This window comes from Urocitellus parryii, chromosome 5 (genome assembly GCF_045843805.1).
Source record: "Urocitellus parryii isolate mUroPar1 chromosome 5, mUroPar1.hap1, whole genome shotgun sequence".
Lineage (NCBI taxonomy): Eukaryota > Metazoa > Chordata > Mammalia > Rodentia > Sciuridae > Urocitellus > Urocitellus parryii.
In genome coordinates, this window is record NC_135535.1 from 204,419,473 (window position 1) to 204,436,977 (window position 17,505).

The window sequence follows — 17,505 nt, forward strand, 5'->3', positions numbered from 1 at the left end:
CTGCCCCGGAAGGATGAGAACACCAGAGAGCGGCGGGTGCAGCCAGTTTTCTTTCACTTTCGTTCTTTTCACAGGTTCCTTCACATCGACTCAGTCTGCCGTGCCGGAGTTTTAGGGAGGTTAACTTTCCGAGGGACTTGCTCCCGCTGCATCTGCTCAGAGTCAGGGAAAGACCTGCTCCCGGGAGCGCGGGAGGCGCGCCCGCGCCACCAGCCCCGCCCGCTCGGGCCCGTGCCCGCCCCGGACTACAAGTCCCAGGCGCCCTTGCGCGGAGGGCGGGGCCGGGCTCTGCGGCCGGTTGGTACTGGGGGGACCCGGCGCATTCGGGGCGCAATGGCCGCGTGGGGTGATCGGCTGGCTGGTGTGCGCGGGGTGCTGCTCGACATCTCGGGGGTGCTGTACGACAGCGGCGAGGGCGGCGGCGTCCCGATCGCCGGCTCGGTGGAGGCGGTGGCGAGGTGAGTGGGCCCCTGTCCGGCAGGCGGGTACCCGCCCTGCGCTCTGTGGGCGCTGGCGACCCCCAGCGGGGGGCGGGGCTGCCTGCTGGCCCCGCCCCGCCCCGCCGTGGCTCCGCCCCGCGCTGTGCCTGGCAAGTTAGAGCTGCGCTGTCCAGTTGGACTGAGGCTAGTCTGCACTGAGATGTGATATGAGTGTAAAATACAGTACTTTCTGGGTTTCCAAGGTTTAGAGAAATGTAAAGTAGCTCATTAGTATTGTTTTATGGTGATTACGTGTTGGAATGACAGTAATATGACTATGTTAGCATAAGCGTGTCAAATGAATTCCACCTGTTTCTCTTGACGTTTTACTAGAAAAGTTTACATATTCGTCTTACCATGCAATTGTGTCCGACCAAATGGTTTACAGGAGAGGACGAGGGGAGCATTTGGCCCATCCATCCTTGCCCTTAGAGGGCACTGCCAGTACCATGGTTGGCACTACCCAGCCTGGGCTTTATATTTCCCATGGTGCCCCTGGACAGCACTGCTGTGATGTTAATGGGCGGTTGGGAAGTGCACTTTGCCCAGAACTTAGCCTTCCAGAGTCACTTAGCTAGAACACCCTGACTTGGTGGCTTGATCCCACTGGGACTCAGTTTACCACCCTGTAGATGGCAGTAAAGTGAACCTCTTGGTTGTTCTCAGAGACCTCACCCTATCCATCTGTATGTGTGGGAGCTGCGGAGATAACAGGGACCCAAACTGTGCTGCGCAGTGAAGTGGACAGTGTTTGGGGTACTGGGAATGGGGGAGAGGGAGTGCATGTGAAGGGCAGCTCAGACCTAGGAGACACCCGGCCACAGGGTAGGCTCTGTGTGGTTGGAAGTCCAGGGGTAGGTGCTTTCCTGGCTTCCGCTTTATTCTCCCGAACCCAGAGCTTCAGACTAGCTCTGTCACAGGCGAGAGCATCGTGAGGGTGGGGACTGTAGAAATGGAGCAGAGGGCAAGGGCTGTGTTTTAGAGTGAGGAGGCCTCGTGTGGGGGAGCAGGAGGCCAGAGCCTCAGTGCTGGGACCGAGGCAGCCAGGGCTCAGGGTCATCAGTGTCTGCATACAGCTCAGTAGACGCCGTCACCACAGATTGGTGTAAGTGATGTGAAGAGGGGGACCTGGGAGAGTACGACAGGGGAAGGTGGCTGTGCTAGACAGGAGGCCAGGATGTCTCTGAGGCAAGGTTTTGAGCTGAACCCGAGGGACAAGATGGGGACCGAGGACGTGCCAGGTGGGCAGAAGCAGCAGCAGCCGTGAGGCCTGAGGCAGAGAGCATGCCGGGCTCAAGGAGTGGCAGGGGCTTGAGGCTGCGAAGCACGTCATGCTGCATCCTGAGGGTCGGTTTTATGCAGACTAACATGATCCAATTTATGTTTGAAAGAAATTTAAATGTAAAAGGTGAAAGCATATATGTGCAATGAAAACAGGGAGTGAAAGGAGCCTTTATTTCTGTGCCTCAAATCTACAACAAAAAATCAGCAGCCCAATAGAAACATAGCCAGAGGACATACCAGCTCCCAAGAGAGGAAGCACAGGTTGCTCTGCAAACCTCTGAAGGATGCTTAGCCTACTCAGAGAAATGCAAATTAAAATGACACCAAGATGCCATTTTTTTAATCAACTTGACAAAATTGTCAAAAATCAAGAAGTTTGAGAATGAGTTCTCTTGGTGAGAGTTTGAGGAAACAGACCCTGCCATCCTGTACTAGTGGAAGGTCCGTTTGGCACATCAGTCCACTCCTGGGGTTTGCCCTGCCTCACACGAGAAGTGACAAGGACAAGGTCATTTGTAGCAGTGCCTTTTGAAATAGCAAGAGTGAATTCTCTTCAAATGTGTCAGCCTCGAAGTCTCGCCTCCCGTCTGCACGTGGAACACTAGCAGCGTAAGGAGTGGGCTCCCCTCCCTGTAGCCACCTTTGGTAAAGATAGCAGGCTGCACAGTCACCCACCTTTGGGTATAAAAGGCAGAAATGCAATAATGTATTCCTACTGCTATGTTTGCAAAAAGACTCTGCAAGTGTCACTGGAAGGAGTCCCAAAGAGTTCACAGAGAATGGGGGATCTCGACTCAGGACGAGTGCAGTCCTTGACATGAAGGAAAAGAATTTCAGCATGTGTGGCAGGCACAGAGATTTATTTACGAAAGCAAGGAATGCAAATTCAGGGGAGAATGTAAGCCACCTTGAGTGGGAGATGCTCTTGGGGGGACCCAGCTCCTGTTTTAAAGGAAGCTTGGTGAGGGGTGGGTACAGGAAGGTATGACTTCAGTCTGGTGATCATGAGATGACTTATGATGATTTATGTGGTCTGGTCATGTTTGGGATCCTTAGACTTCGTGTGGTCTCATTATCTGATCAATGGACAACACTGGAAACTTCCCTTAAATTGTTGGTTTCTTAAAATACCATTATCTCCCTTTGTTTAATCTGTTTATTGGTAGATAATAGAATTTACAATAATTCCAAGATTTATAGATTTCCCAGAATTTTAGGAGTGACAGGCCTGGGGGGAGAGTGGCCTGGAAAGTTGTATGGAGCCTCAGATTAAAATAACATCTCCTTGTTCTTGTTTATGTTTCCTTTCGATCTTTTTCTTATTTCTTCTGCCTCAGAAGGACACATGCCACTCCAAGTGTGATGAAGAGCTGCGGGGACAAGCCAGGAGGATTGGTCGCTGGGAGGGAGGATGGGAGAAAGTTCATTGTAGACTTTGTATAGCATATTTGTAACCTGTTAAGTGCCATTGTCCTGGATATCAGACCTAAAAACTTAAATTGAGCAACAAATAAGCCACTTGTAACTTTTGAAATAAATACTGTGTTTTTGGAGTAGTAAGTGAATTATTAGAGTGTTTAAAAATACACATGTGAAATATATAAAGTATATATAAACTTTAGATTACGATTTCTGCCTATTTTAATGCCTCTGCATCAATTTTATTGAAATATCCCAGAATTGAAAACTTGGGATTTACTGGATTAAAGGGTTTTTTAAAAAATGAAACAAATGTATTTCCCATTCAAAGCATTAAATTAAAACTATAAATAACTCTCCCTGACTGCAGTGTGGAGAATGGAGTGGCAGGAGGCAGGTGGCCAGGGGCTAGGGAGCAACCAGGGTGACCAGTTCAGAGACAGTTCAGGTGGCCCAGGAGAGCTGATGAGGCTCAGCTGAGAGAGGAGGCAGTCACATGGGGAAGGACATGATTAAAGTAGGACCCATGGACCTGCTGACACATTGGCTGTTATGGGGCCAGGGAGAACATGAAATAGAGGGTTCCTTCCTCATCTGTCTTGAGCCCCTGGCAACACAGCAGGGTGGTAGGAGAGTGCATGGGCAGGTGCCCTGGAGGCACAGGTGCCCTGAGTCAAGTTCCGGTCCTCAGTGCTCAGGCCATTGTGGTAGACCCCACAATAGTGCAACATTTAAATATCGTTTCTATGTTATTGATAAAACTCCTGTTATATATACTTTTAATTCTTTTAAAATCAGGGCCATTTAAAACAAGTTTTTATTAAGGTGACTATACTATTGAAAAGAACTTGTGCACTTCAGAGGCCCCCGTGTCTCTGCCCCTGGGAGACCCCTCTGCTGATTCCTAGTTCTGTAGACTGGTTTGCCTGGCATGAGCAGTACTTAGATTAACTCATGTGTCTTGTTTCTTTCACTGGTGTTGTTTAGAGATTTGCCCCATATTTATGGCATGTGGTTGTAGATTGTTCGTTCTCATTACTGTGTGATGGCCACAATTTATTATTCTATTAAAGAGGATATATATATATATATATATATATATATATATATATATATATATATAATATAGTTTCCCATTTGGGGTTATTATGAGTCGTGCTGCGGGGAATATTCTAGAATGTGTCTTTTTGGTGAGCACACGGATGCATCCATGCAGCATGCAGAGGTAGGAGTGGAAAGGCTGGGCCACAGCCAGGCTCAGCTTTGGAAGATGCTGCCTGAGGGTTCTCCATAGAGGTGCAGTTTGTATGACAGCTGTGATGTAATAATAGTCCTATAAAATACACCAAAGCCAGCTGTATGGCTGATAAAGCTGAAAAGTCCCTTGCTGAAAGTTTATGAGACTGTTTCTGGTGAGGCGACATCATTTGTTCCATCTGGGAGGTTTTATCATGTGCTGTCCAGGGCCCCCGAGAACTGCCTGCCTGGTTTCCCTGCAGCTTCCTGGCTCCCCTGCCTCAGGACCGTGTCTCCACACCCCACCTTGGCCCAATGGAGCCTTCTCAGGTGACCTTTGGGGTTCTCACTGGTTCTCAGTCACACAGACTTCTTAGTGAGGTTGTCACTGCTGGCCCTGAGCAGCTTGTCCCATAGACCCTGACCCCACACTGTTGTGCTCTTCAGCTCCTCGATTGGCTTGTCAGGACAAGGTTCCCACCAGGGCCGTCCCTTCCTGCTCAGGCCCTCTATGCTTGCCTGATGCTTAAAGTGCACCAGGGCCCAGAGCCAGGAGGCCCTCAGTCAACTGGGTCTGCCCTTGGAGCTTTCCAGGGGGTTTCCTCCCTGCGGCTGAGACAACAGGGAGCTCCTTTAGGGTCAGGCCCCGCTCACCAAGGGGCACAGCTGCCAGGATCCAGCTGTCCTATGTGGCTTGTTTGTGCCCTTCCTCTGTGTCCTCCTTGAAATGCGCGGCTCCCTTTGAAGTCCCTTAGGGGCTCAGAGGAAGTTCCTGGGGCAAGACCAACTGCCACACAGGGACAAGTGTGGTGGGGGAGGGACAGGTCTAGGGAGCACATGCCTCCATCTCCATGGCAGACCCCCAGCATGTCCTTATGCTGTGAGTCTAGGAGGCAGTAACTCGCTGTCCCCACTTCTTCTCCTGCACTTTCTATAGTGACAGGTACCCTCAGAGTTTCTGAAAGATTCCCACTTATTGGGGGACAGAAAGCACACGGAGAGTGCAAACTCAGCTTTCGAAATAAGATGGAAGCTCCCCTTTCCAAGGCGAGGGCTGAGGCTCACAGATTCAAAAAGGGGCTGGATGCACTTTAAAGATTCCCCCATTCATTCATTGGTTTGGCTACTCAGACACCTTACGTACGCCGAGTGACCACTTTCACTCTTCCAGGAACACCCTCTGGGAGCTGGGCATTTTGGTGGTGAACAAGGTGGCTGGACACCTAGGCCCTGGTCGAGGCAATGTGGCGGAGCAGGGAGATCAGCAGTGAAGGCCATGTGCCCAGAGAGGATGGCGTGTCAGCTGGAGAGACCTTGAGCCAGCCACAGCCCAATCTCACAGATCCCGCGAGATGTGAGCTGGGATAGGAGATGTCCAGGATCTAAGAGCTGTCCAGAGGGAGGAACAGGAGGCCCAGGCCTCCCTAGTCCTCCCCAGCAGCGTGGCTCTGGGTCCCCAGGCTGCCTGCTCCTTTCTGGAGCTGCTCTAGGACTGGTGGGTGGGTCTGGACATCTGTACCTGGCCTGGGTTCCCCGCAGGCCTTTATTAGAGCCCATTCTTGGGCGGAGTGGGCTTCCCGAGGGGAGCCATTCAGAGGCAGGGCCCAGCACAGCGGGGACTGCAGCACAAAGGCACACACTGCTGGCCCTGGATGATGGCCCCATCCATTTGACATCTGCATGTGAAAGGCAGTGGACATTTACTGCATCCTGTCCCAGGCCACTAAAGCACATCTGCCAGGCGGCCCAAGCCAGCGGAAGGAAGCAGGGTCAACCTCAGCCAGGACAGCCTCATAAAGCAATTCCTACCCCCACCGTCCCACAGCCCTCTGCCCAGCCTTGCAGGTGGTGCCTCTCAATCCCCAGTGTGACCAGAAGCCTTGGGGACCCTGTTAAAATGCAGGTGCTCCCAGCAGGTAGTAGAGCAGGGATGGACCAGGGCCAGGGACCTTGGTCTGAATCAAGCCTCTCTTAACTTCTAGGACCACCTGGTCAATGCTCTGCTGCCCTGGCACTATCTGGCCTTGGTAACACAGGTCCTTGGCAGTAACAGTAGTAACAGACTGTGGCCGCTGGCTGGAGCTTCCCCTGCAGGCCCGCATCCCGCATCTCAGCCTGCGGGGGGGGGGGGGGGACGGGGGGACAGCACCATCCAGGGCCCTGGAGGTGTGGCCCGGACTTGCCTCAACCGGCAGGAGCTTTCCTGGAGCACCCTGGACCTTGGACAGGGTGTTTACCGAGACTGTGCTGTCACTTTCGGTGCCCTTTGTTGTTAGGGGGTGGCGACGCGTTGTCTTCAGAGATGGGGGTGGTGGCCTGGGCCAGCAGGTGTGCTCCTCATCCTGGGCTCCCTGTGTTCTGTTTCGCAATGTCAACATTGAGGTTTCACAAGCTAAATCTTGTAATGCTCCCAGGAGCCCATGAATACAGAGAAAAGTCCAAGTCCTCCCTCCCTGGCCCCAGCACTATCACTGCCCTAGGGTGACATAGCGGCTCCCTCTAGCCCTTCTCCATTGTGTTCCCTGAAAGCACAGAAGATTTTGAGACTCTGTCCCCCATCCTCCAATCATATGTAGTCCCCTGAGCAGCTGCCATCACCCGGCTCTGCCCCACCCTCCCCTCCCAGCTCAAGGAAAGTGCAAGGTTCATGGGTCCCCAGAGGCTGGAGTCGCCGTGAAGTCTCCCCAAGCCAGGGACTCTGAGCTCTATTAGCCTCAGAGCATTTATCCACCAAGTGAAATTTGGAGGACTCCAAATTAAATGAAAAAAACAAGAAACAGTGTTTGAATAGAGTATTTTTTTTAGTTCAAATCTATGTTTATTATGAGGTCAAAGCATGAAAGTGTTTTAAAGAATGACAGTTGGGAGGTTCAGGGAGGTCCAGGGAGCTCGCTCACAGCACAGTTGGTGGCGGTGGGGATGCTCAGTGGGATTGTGGCAGCTGTGAGAAGGAACAGGGTAGCTCCATTTGGGATCCGTATGAGTTCATAACATGAAAGTTGTATATACTAAATGAAAAGATATAGAACAATGTAATGTGCATAAACATCAATTTATACAATTTTGTTGTTACTTATGTTTGCTGGTGTAGACGTGCCAGACGCTTCCCGTGTGTGTCTTTTTGCAATACAGTTCTCACGACAACCCTATCTGAAGCCACTATAACTGCCTTGTTGTACTGATGAGGAGCCTGAGGTTGGAGAGGGTTAGGTGACAAGTGGCAGGCCATGAAGGGAGGAGGTGTGGACACTCCTTGCCTTTGCAGTGCCTGGCCCTGGCACTCAGGGACAACTGGCTGTGGCTGGGTTTGCAGGGCTTGCAAGTCTGGGGAGTCCCCTCAAGTGTCCCTGCCTGCTCCGAGGTTCCTGTGTCTCTTTGGGCCTCAGTCCCTTGCTCCCTGAAGCGAGCTGCTCAGGTGAGATGCTCGGCCTCCCCTGGCTTGCAGATTCCTGTGCACTTGATTCTAAATGGTGTTTTCTAATCACTGTGAATCCATGCTCTGACTTTGGCCTGACCCTGGGGTCTGAGCTCCGTGGCTGGGACACCATCAAGAGCCTGCTGGAGGGTGTTCTGCAGGCAGGGAAGCAGGCCCAGCCAGGCTTGTGTTTCGGGTGTTTCGTAAGGGAGCTGGCTGGGGGCCTGACTCTGCCTGCTTGACCTCATCAGTGTCCTGCTGAGGTCACTGGCTGGCTGGTGCACACGGAGAGACCCTGCTTCTGTGTCCCTGCTGCTTCTTTCTCTGTTCAGACTTTGGACTTTGATGACACCAGGGTGTGCACTGCTGCCCAGCAGTGTCTCGTGGAGTACCGGGAGGGCCCTGGCATGGAGGAGCTGGCTGGCGGCCTAGCAGGGGGCTGCCCTTCTAGGGGCCAGTGGAAGGAGGAGGAGGAGGAAGGTGTTGCAGGCCCAGCTGAGTGCCTGGCCCTGGCCACCATCAGTGTCCTTTGCTGTTCAGGTGCTGATGGTGCTGCCAGCCAGCAAGAGACTCAGGATGTCCCTCTGGGCCAGCCTTGGCTGTGTCTGCTTCATGCAGCCCTGGGAGGCCGGGCAGTGCTTTTGCCCCATTTCAGTGCTGGCACACCAGGATCCCAAGAGTCTGGCCATGGGTGCACCTTTCTGTGGCTGCCCCTGACACAAGTGGAGGCCCATGGAGGGAGGACCAGGCCCCTGCCCACACCACTGTGGCTGTCCCTGGGTCATGCCAATAGCTATCTTTTTCTACTGAGTCTGTTTACAGGCTCCCGTTTGACCTTCTGTTTTAAAATCCTGCGTTCTCAGACTTCAGTTCTCCAGGTGTGTTTTCTGTCTCTGCTGCTGTCTGAAGGGCACTGAGCGAGGGTCTCAGAACCGCAGAGAGTGGCCCTGCTGAGGAAGCTCCTCGGGGGCTGCCACCTGCCTTAGTTTCACAGCGTTTCCCCTGAGGTGCTGGTAACGTCTCCGAGGACGCTGAGGCAGGTGCGTATCTCTGTGCCCTGCTCCCATTTCGGTGGCCCTCGGGAGCCTCCCTCACAGAGCAGGTGAGGTCTGAGGTGTGGCAGGAAGGTGGAAAGTGCTCGGGAAGTGGAAGCTTCCTCGTGTGAACTGCTTGGGTTCTAGGTGGGCCATCAGATCTGGAATTTGTATCATCTAGATGCTTCTCCCCGTACTGCATCCAGCATGGTGGTCACTAAGTACCATGCCAGATGCATCTGGGCAGGATTCTAGAGGGCCGCCAGGCCACCTTGGGCAGGAGAAACGTGTGACTCCCTGCCAGTGTCGACCCCATGAACCCTTGAGCTTCCCTGTCCCAAACTCCAGCTTTGTATTGTGGACCAGGCAGCACTTCCCAGCCCCTTGGTGGCACTGCTCCCCGTATGCAGGTCCTTGTGGCCCTTCTCAGCAGCTCCTTGCAGCCCGGAGGCCTGCTTGAGCTCCGTTAGCCTAGGTCAGCCAGGCCTGGTGCTGCCCTCCATAGTCCTGTCCCTCCCAGTTGCCCATGTTGGTAAAGCAAGGCCCTGGTCACTGAGGTCATGGGTAGCCATGTCCCAGGACTCCCCAGTGCTCCCTGACTCAGTGGTTCCTGTGACACCTGTTCTGTGGCACCAGGCATGGTGGGTGCTGAACAGGACACTGCCCTGACCCTCCGGAGCCCAGAGCTGGTGAAAGTCGTGGGGACACCTACAGCCGAGGAGCTGGAGGTGGGTGGACTCTGTCGGGGCAAGGCGGGGCAGAGTTCCTGGGGAAGATCTCACTCCAGGCCTTGAGGGAAAGCAGGATTTGACTCTGGGCCTCTGGTGGGACGGAAGTGACAAATCCGGGGCAGGGTGGGGAGGAGGGGGCCGGGGGAGGGGCCTGGGTGGTTCTGTCCCTGGCAGCCTCCTCACCCCCACCCAGCCTCCCCTTTGCCCTCCAGGTAGAGCCCCTGGCTTCCCCGTCCTCGGCAAGCTGGAGAGGGCAGGCTGTTGAGCCGTCCCAAGGTCACTCAGGATGTCCAATAATTGTCCTAACACTTTACCTGCCACGGAACAATAATGAGAGGGTTTTCATTATTTTCGGGTGAGCGCTCCTGGCAGATGCCGACAGCCAGCAGATGTGTAAAGTCCGAGGTGATTTGTAAAGGACTGCCTCATCTGAAGCTCGGTAATTGCACCAGGCGACGTTGTCACTCAGAGGCGCGTCCTGGCCTGCTAGGATGAGGTAAAGGTCAGTTCAAAGATCCAGTTTGGACCAGAAAGTGGGGCGGTGCCCACCCCCAGGAGCTCCTGGGGTTAGTGCGCCAGGGCAGCAGCCAGGGCCTTGGAGGGGCCATCGGGGCAGCCAGGACCCTGCAGGAGGCTCCTTTTCTCCCAGGTTCTTGGCACTGGGGTTGGGGACAGTAGCCCGCCTGGAGCTGGCCTGCGGCAGCCGCAGTTCCTCTTTGCGGAGACTGCCTTGCCACTCTCTGGGAGCTGGGCCAGGCCTGGCCTTCCCTGCGGGGCTCCTTGTCTGTCGGCCTGCTCGGGCAGCCCGCTGGATCCCACTGTCTGCAAGGGTGGCTTCAATGTCACGCGCTTGTTTCTCCACAGTTCTGGAGGCTGCAAGTCCCAGCCCAGGGAGTCAGCATAGTTGCTTTCTGGCCAGGGCCTCCTGTGTCCCCAGGAGAGAGCAAGAGGAAGTGCACAGGGCTCTCAGGGGCCTCTTCTCATGAGGACAGCAGTCCTGTCACATCAGGGCGCCACTCCTGATTCGGTGTCACCTGAACCACACTCTCGTCCTCCCAGGCACTGGCTCCCGACAGCCACATCGAGGGTCAGGGCTTCAGCACGTGAATTTTGTGGGACACATTTAGTCCACAGCATAAGCCACTCAGGGCCTCCCTTTGGTGCTGGACCCCAAGTCACCCTGCCTGTCCCTCGTGCACACATGGGGGCAGCTGAGGCACTCTCTCCGGGCTTTAGGACACCTGCGGCAGAGCTGGGCCTGCAGGGTCCCTCCCAGGGCACTGGGCTTCCACCTGAGGGTCCTAGTGGTCTTGCCCTCCTGGGCAAGGGCCCATGCCTGCCACCACAGACCCTGGGGGCTCACGGCCTTGTCTCCACAGACTGGGTGACCTGGGTCAGCTCGGCCCCAGCGCCTCTGTGTTTTCTTCTCTGGAGGGAGGGGTGGTTGTCCCCGCCCAGGCCCCTTTCCTCGCCGCATGGCTGCTTAGTGAGGGCGCCTGCAAGCCAGGTGCCCGGTCCTGGGCATGAGTGTGAGGGACAGCAAACCACCTCTGCCCCTGAGCCCCTGCAGGGTTGTGTTCATGTCACCGTCTTCACAATCATGGTGACTACTTTTATTAATTTTAGTAATTTAAAATAATGAAGAGTCCACCTAGGACTGGTCCCAGACAGAACCCATGGTGACACATCAGAAGAGGACATGGTGGCACAAATGGACAGGACTCTGGGAAGGCAGTGCTTACGTGTCTCCCACTGGATTCTTTAGGACAGATGCAACTCCAATAAAACTTGTGCTTTGATTTAGAAAGTGTGAATTTCAGACGAACTTACGTTGCTGTTTCCAAGGAGTCCTGGGCGTGAGGGTCCCAGAGTGAGTTGAGCTCCCTCCCACCCACATCTGAAGTTGTGTGTGGAGTGACAGATGTGAGGTGCTGCCATCTCACTGTCACACCGATTGCTCACTGTTCTGAGAAGGTCACATCATCATTCATTAGGAGTAATTGGTCCCCTGGGACCCCCTGCACTTCTTCCCTCAACTGCTCCATTAACTTGGGTGTGAATCACACATTCCAGGCGCCAATCAATGAAGATCTATCCACAGTGTACAAGGTGATGCTATTAGTTTCAATATATTAACTGCCTAATTTAAAAATAAAAAGCTAGCTTTATGAAGGGCAATTAACCACTGAGTGTAATGGATCATTCATAAACCCCTGATTAGGAAAGGCAAATAGTAAGAAAGGAACGAGTCACCTGAGCGGGGAAGACGGCAGGGTTGGCGTCTCCGCTGTGCAGATTTCTGCCCAGCTTGCCCTGGCCGCCGGCTGAGAGGGTCTGGAGGTGCCCTGCAGCCGGCCTGCCTCTGTCGGGCCTCTCCTGTGAGGAGCGACGGCACAGGAGAAGCCCGGAGGTGGGGGAGTGGTTCAGCAAGCGCTCCTGGAGGGCCTGCTGTGGGCTGGCCCTGGGCGAGCTGCAGAGAGCAGAGCGGTCCTTGTCCTGAGCCTGTGGAGCCTGTAGGTCATGGAGAAGGACAAAGAACAAGCAGATAAATTGAACGACTGGAGACGTCGATGTGATAGAGAAAAGGGCACGATGCTAGAGGTGGCGGGGTGGGACAACAGGGGACACTGGGCCAAGGCCTGCCACTCTTGCCACTTGCTGTCACTGCCAACAGGGTTGCTTTGGAGCCCCCTTCCCCCTGTCTTCTCAGTGGTCCTCCACTCTGGCCTCCCTCCCCAGCGCCCCTTCCTTCTGTGCCCCCCTGAGCGCTGGGGCACGCTTGCCTGCCCGCGACTGGCTCTCCTCCTCCCTCGGCCTGCAGGCCATCCTTGGCCTGGTCTTCCAGGACTCTCCTCCAGGACCTCCCAGGGAACACGAGCTTTCTCCCCCCGTGGGAGGGCTCTGGGAGCACCCGTTTCCTGGTCCCCGTCCATGCGTCCTAGGATCCCTATGGCATTAAAGAGAGAATCGCCTGTACCCCAGAGTCTCGGTCAAGAGAGGAACAGAAAGCCCTAGACCTGCCTGGGACCCAGCTTCCTCACTTGCCAGCCTCCCCCTGGGTTGAGTGGCTCTTGGGGTCTCACTTGTCCACGGCCAGTTGATCTCAAGCCACATTTCCAAGAACTGGGTCCAATCCATGTGTGACCTCTGAACTCCTTTGACTGGAGCGACATCTGCAAAATCAGAACTTGAGCACATTCCTTCTCTAGATGTACATTTATTAACAAATTGTAATTAAGCACTTAACACTGTATTAATCTATACAGCTGGGAAGGCTCTGTGAGGAATCAAGAGTTTTTAGAGACCAGTGAGATGGACGTTTAGGGACCCGACTGAGATCAGGGCAAAGTGACCATTAGCAGATCCAGCTAATTTTTCTAGGGTTTTTGTTGCTGTTGTTGTTGTTTGTAGTACTAGGATTGAACCCAGGGCACCCTACCACTAAGTTTCATCCCAGCCCTTTTAATTTTTTAATTGAGATAGAGTCTAAGTTGCTGAGGTGCACCTCAAACTTGTGATCCTCCTGCTTCAGCCTCCCAAATTGCAGGGATTGCAGGTGTGCACCGCCACGCTCACTTTGCTAGGGTTTCTTAAAAAGTGCCTTTCTGAACTTGAGAATTGCAGCCCTGGGTCCTTCATGTGACTCTACACTGTGACTCTGAGCAGATGCTCGATATGACTTCTCCCTGGGGCTGGAGGGCGGGGCCCAGGCTTGTCCAGGACAGTGTGTTCTGGGCCAGGGAGCAGAGCAGGGCAGGCTACACCCTCTCAGGCCCGCGCTGCCTGTGTGTGCAGCCTCCTCCTGTGCGCTGGTCCCTTGCTGAGGGAGACCAGCCTCTCCACCCCGTCTCCTTAGGCAGATGGGCCTCCCATGGGTCGTCTCCCGGTGTCCACTCTTCCCTGTGCAGGGCGGCCTCTCCACCTCGTGGCTGGCGTCTTGCCTTCCCATGGGTGTCAACCCCAGGGAGGCCTCCTCCGGCCTTCCTGCCCCAGATAGGAATTGCCCATCCCCTGTGGCCCCCCACCCTGCCCTACCCCGATTACTGCCAGCTTCCCACCCACCCTGGAGAAGGGACCTTGCCTTGTGTACAGCTGCAGCCCAGTGTGCAGCACTTAGTAGGCCTTCAGGAAGCACTTGGTAAGTGCTTGTGTGTAGGAGGGTTGGATGGCATTTCATTAGGAGCCTCTAGTAATCTGCCTGTGGCTTTGCCTCTGGAGGACTTGGCCAAGTGCAGCCGGAACGCAGCAGGTTTGCTGTGGTGGCAATCGGGAAGGATGGCGGTGCTCTGCCATTGGTGGAGACTCGGGGCGCACTTCCTTGGTGCTGGGTTTGCTCGGGCCACGCTCCTGTCTGTCCAGCTGGAGCCATCCATTGCTCTGGTGATTGTGTCGGGTCACCCCTCCTCACTGACAGCGGTGAGGAGACAAACCTCTACCCAGTCCCTCTGCTTTTGCCCTTTTGGGGAAATGTGGACTCAAAGACAATAAGGCCGGATGTACAGAACTCAGAGGCCAGGTGGAAATGCTGTGTGGAAAGGCACAGAGAAAGAGCTCTGCCATTCCCAGGAGGCCTCTGGCCAGGCCGAGGGGAAGTGCTGAGTGGGATCGGGGATAGAATTAGCACAGGTGCAGAGGCGTGAGACCCAGGTCAAGATGCGGAGATGGGTCCTAGGTCAAGGGGTGCAGTGTGTCCCAGGTACAGGGAGAGGTACAGGAAGAGAAGGGGGAGCCCTGGGGAGTCTCGGGCATATCAAGTCCAGTGAGGGTGAGCAGGGAGCGGGTCATGTCTGGGGTGCCCCGTGAGGGTCTGCTCCAGGTCAGAAATCTCAGCCTGAGCACACCTGGGGTTAGTCAGGACCACCCCTGGTCCCACAGTGACCTGGTCTGTTTGGGGACTTTGTCAGTTACCCTTGGAGAAGTGTCCATCTCTGGGTTTCTTCCCAGAGGCCACACTGCACCTTCTGACACCACCCGTGCCTGTCATTCCCCTCACCACAGACTGAAGCGGTCCCGGCTGAAGGTGAGATTCTGCACCAACGAGTCGCAGAAGTCCCGGGGAGAGCTGGTGGCACTGCTTCGGCGACTGGGATTTGACATCTCCCAGGAGGAGGTGACTGCCCCGGCACCCGCCACCTGTCAGGTCCTGAAGGAGCGAGGCCTGCGCCCTCACCTGCTCGTCCACGACGGTAGGCCTGCTGGACCCTGGGACCTTCTGGGGGTCGGGAAGGTGTCCTCTTGGCAGGGTGAGGGCTGGGGAGAGGGTCCCCAGGCTCACCTGGGCCATGCCAAGGGAGGGGCACAGAGCTAACTACTGGTTCCTGCCATGACACTCATGGGCCAGTGCAGCGGAGACCTCAGGGGGGTAAGTTAGGACCAGGGCCCACCCATCCCCCGTTGGCAGAGGGTCACTAGAGGTCACTCCAGATAGTTCTGGAAGGAACTGGCATCCCTGGATCTAGACTGGTCCCAGGGGCCAAGGAGTTGACCAGGGACAACAGAGAGCTGGGTGCAGCTTTCTGGAGTACGGCACCCACGGCCCTGACCGTGTCTGCCACGGCCAGTCTGCTCTTTGGTGCCACTTGTGGATGCCTGGAGGAACAGGGTTTGCATCCTGATTTCAGTCTGAATGCAAGACAGAGCCCCTTTGACCCTCATTGCGGGAAGTTTTGGGGACAAAGCCAAGGAGCAATATGACCTGGTGCCTTCTGAATACTTAAAAAGCAGAGATAGTGGCAGGGCCCTGGAATTCAAGACACCTCTGTCCTCCACGGAGTGTCTTCCTTGCTTCCTTTGGACTTGGTTTTGATTTCTACAAACCACTGGGCAGAGACAAGCTGCTTTTCTCCTTCCCAAGGCAGGAGTGGGGGCTCTCAGAGGTGCAGGGGGCCCCCCGGAAGGCCCAAGGGTTGAATTCATAGCTCAAGGAAGAGCCGTCTGCCCAGCCTTTAGAAATCCTGTTCCTCGGAGTCCTTTCTCTGGAAACTAGGATCCCTGCCAGAGTCTTTAGAACTTGATCCTCAAAGAGAGGAGACTGAAGAAATTCTGTCTCCCTGGACCCCAGAAAAGGGCTTCTGGACATGGGGGTGGGCGTGGAGGTGGCAGGAGCAGAGGGAAATACAACCTTTGCCTTGATGGCGGCGCTGAGCGAGGCTGAGCGTTGGAAGGAGCAGGGAGTGGAGCTGGAGCGGGCTGGAGGGGGCGTCCTGCCTCTGTTTCCCGTGCGCGTAGCTGCGTCTTCAAACTGGGATTTTTTTTTTTTTAAATTCAAGTATTATTGATGATGGATTTCCCCCCAATGTTTTATTATGGAAACTTCCAAATATTTAGTAAAGCTCAAAGAATTTTACTGCAACTATTTTTATACCCATCTGCTAGATTTTGTCAGTGACTCTTCCCTGTGTGTTTGTTCATCCCTCCGTTCACCTCTCTGTGTTATATTTTGAAGTCATTTCCAAGTAAATGGCAGACATTGGTAAAGTTCCCTGAAGTGCTTTAACCTATTATTAACTAGCATTTAGGATTTATTTGTGGCTTTTCTGTTGATGCAAAATTCACATACAAGGAAATACTCAAACCTCAGGTAGACTTGTGCTCTTTCAACACGTGCATGTACCTTTGTGTCCCCGTGTCTCCAACACTGCAGGGCATGGGGACGCATGCTTGCAATCCCAGCTACTTGAGAGGCTGAGGCAGGAGGATTGCAAGTTCCAGGCCACCCTGGGCAGCTTAGAGACCCTGTCTCAAAATTAAAAAATAAAGAGGCTAGGGGATGTAGCTCAGTGGTAGCGCATCCTGTGCTCAGTGCTCAGTACACACACACACACACACACACTCACACACACACACACACACACACACACACACAGGTCTATAACATCACCATCACCTGAAAGTCCCCATGCCTTTCCCAGTCAGTCCCCAGTCCCTGCCCATCATTTTGTTATTTCCCATTATAAATAAGTGTACTTTTCCTAGAATTTCCTATAAATAGAGCCAAACTGAGTGCAGTTATGTCGGGGGTCCCACAAGACCAGCCCAGCCTGGGAGTCTCCCTAGGAGGACTCACAGCAGCAGGAGGCTGGTGCTTGGGGTTATTTAGTGAAAGAAGGCAGACAACCCGCAGGCAGGGAGGTGCCTGGGGCAGAGGCTGTGGGAGACCAGGTGTGAGATTCCCCTTGTCCCTGGAGTGGCACTCTGATATGACACAGCACATGTGAAGTGTTGGCAAGCAGGAAGAGCCCTGGAGCCCCGGTGCCCAGGCCTGCTGTCTGCGCTCAGTCATGGGAGTGTGCAGGGCCACCAGCCCCGAGGGCAGACTGATACAGTGTGGGCCAGGCCTCAGGCAGGAGGACCCCTCTTATCAGGCAGCTTCTCAGGGGCCCAGCACTTCGCTCCTTGGAGCCGGGGGAGGGTCAGTCCTGAAGACAGGCCACTCCTGGGACGTGCAGGGTGTGGCAGGCCAGGCCTGCTGAGCCAGCCCTCACTTTCACAATGGTCTTTTTTTTTTTTTTTTTTTTTTAATATTTGTTGAGTTGTAGATGGACATAGTACTTTTATTTATCTGTTTTTATGTGGTGCTGGATCGAACCCAGTGCCTCACGCCTGCTAGGCAAGCGCTCTGCCACTGACCACAACCCCACAACCCCCACAATAGTCTTTTGCAAGAGGCTCCTTATGCAAAACATTTTTGCCAAAACTTTCACAAATTTTTCAAAATTTCCACAGAATTTTCTTCACCAAAACATTGTTGAGACTCCACATTTTATTTACATCATGTACGGGCTGTTCTCTGTTTTAGTGCAGGGTCATAGTCCACTGAGTGAGTGGCCACGGTGAGTCTGTCCATCCTCATATGGGTGGATACTGGGCGGTTTCCCGTATTGGGCTCTTAGGAGCAGTGAGCATTC

General features: G+C 54.3%; 1 protein-coding gene across 1 annotated transcript in view; it reads left to right on the forward strand.

Annotated features, from left to right (window-relative positions):
* The first annotated feature begins 261 nt into the window (after window positions 1–261).
* Lhpp (phospholysine phosphohistidine inorganic pyrophosphate phosphatase) overlaps window positions 262–17,505 on the forward strand; it is a 109,280-nt gene continuing 92,036 nt past the window's right edge. Inside the window, exons 1-2 of the mRNA XM_026384181.2 lie at window positions 262–458; window positions 14,597–14,784. Coding sequence (XP_026239966.2) covers window positions 334–458; window positions 14,597–14,784 — 313 coding nt within the window. The 5' untranslated portion in view covers window positions 262–333. The remainder of the gene's footprint in view (window positions 459–14,596; window positions 14,785–17,505) is intronic.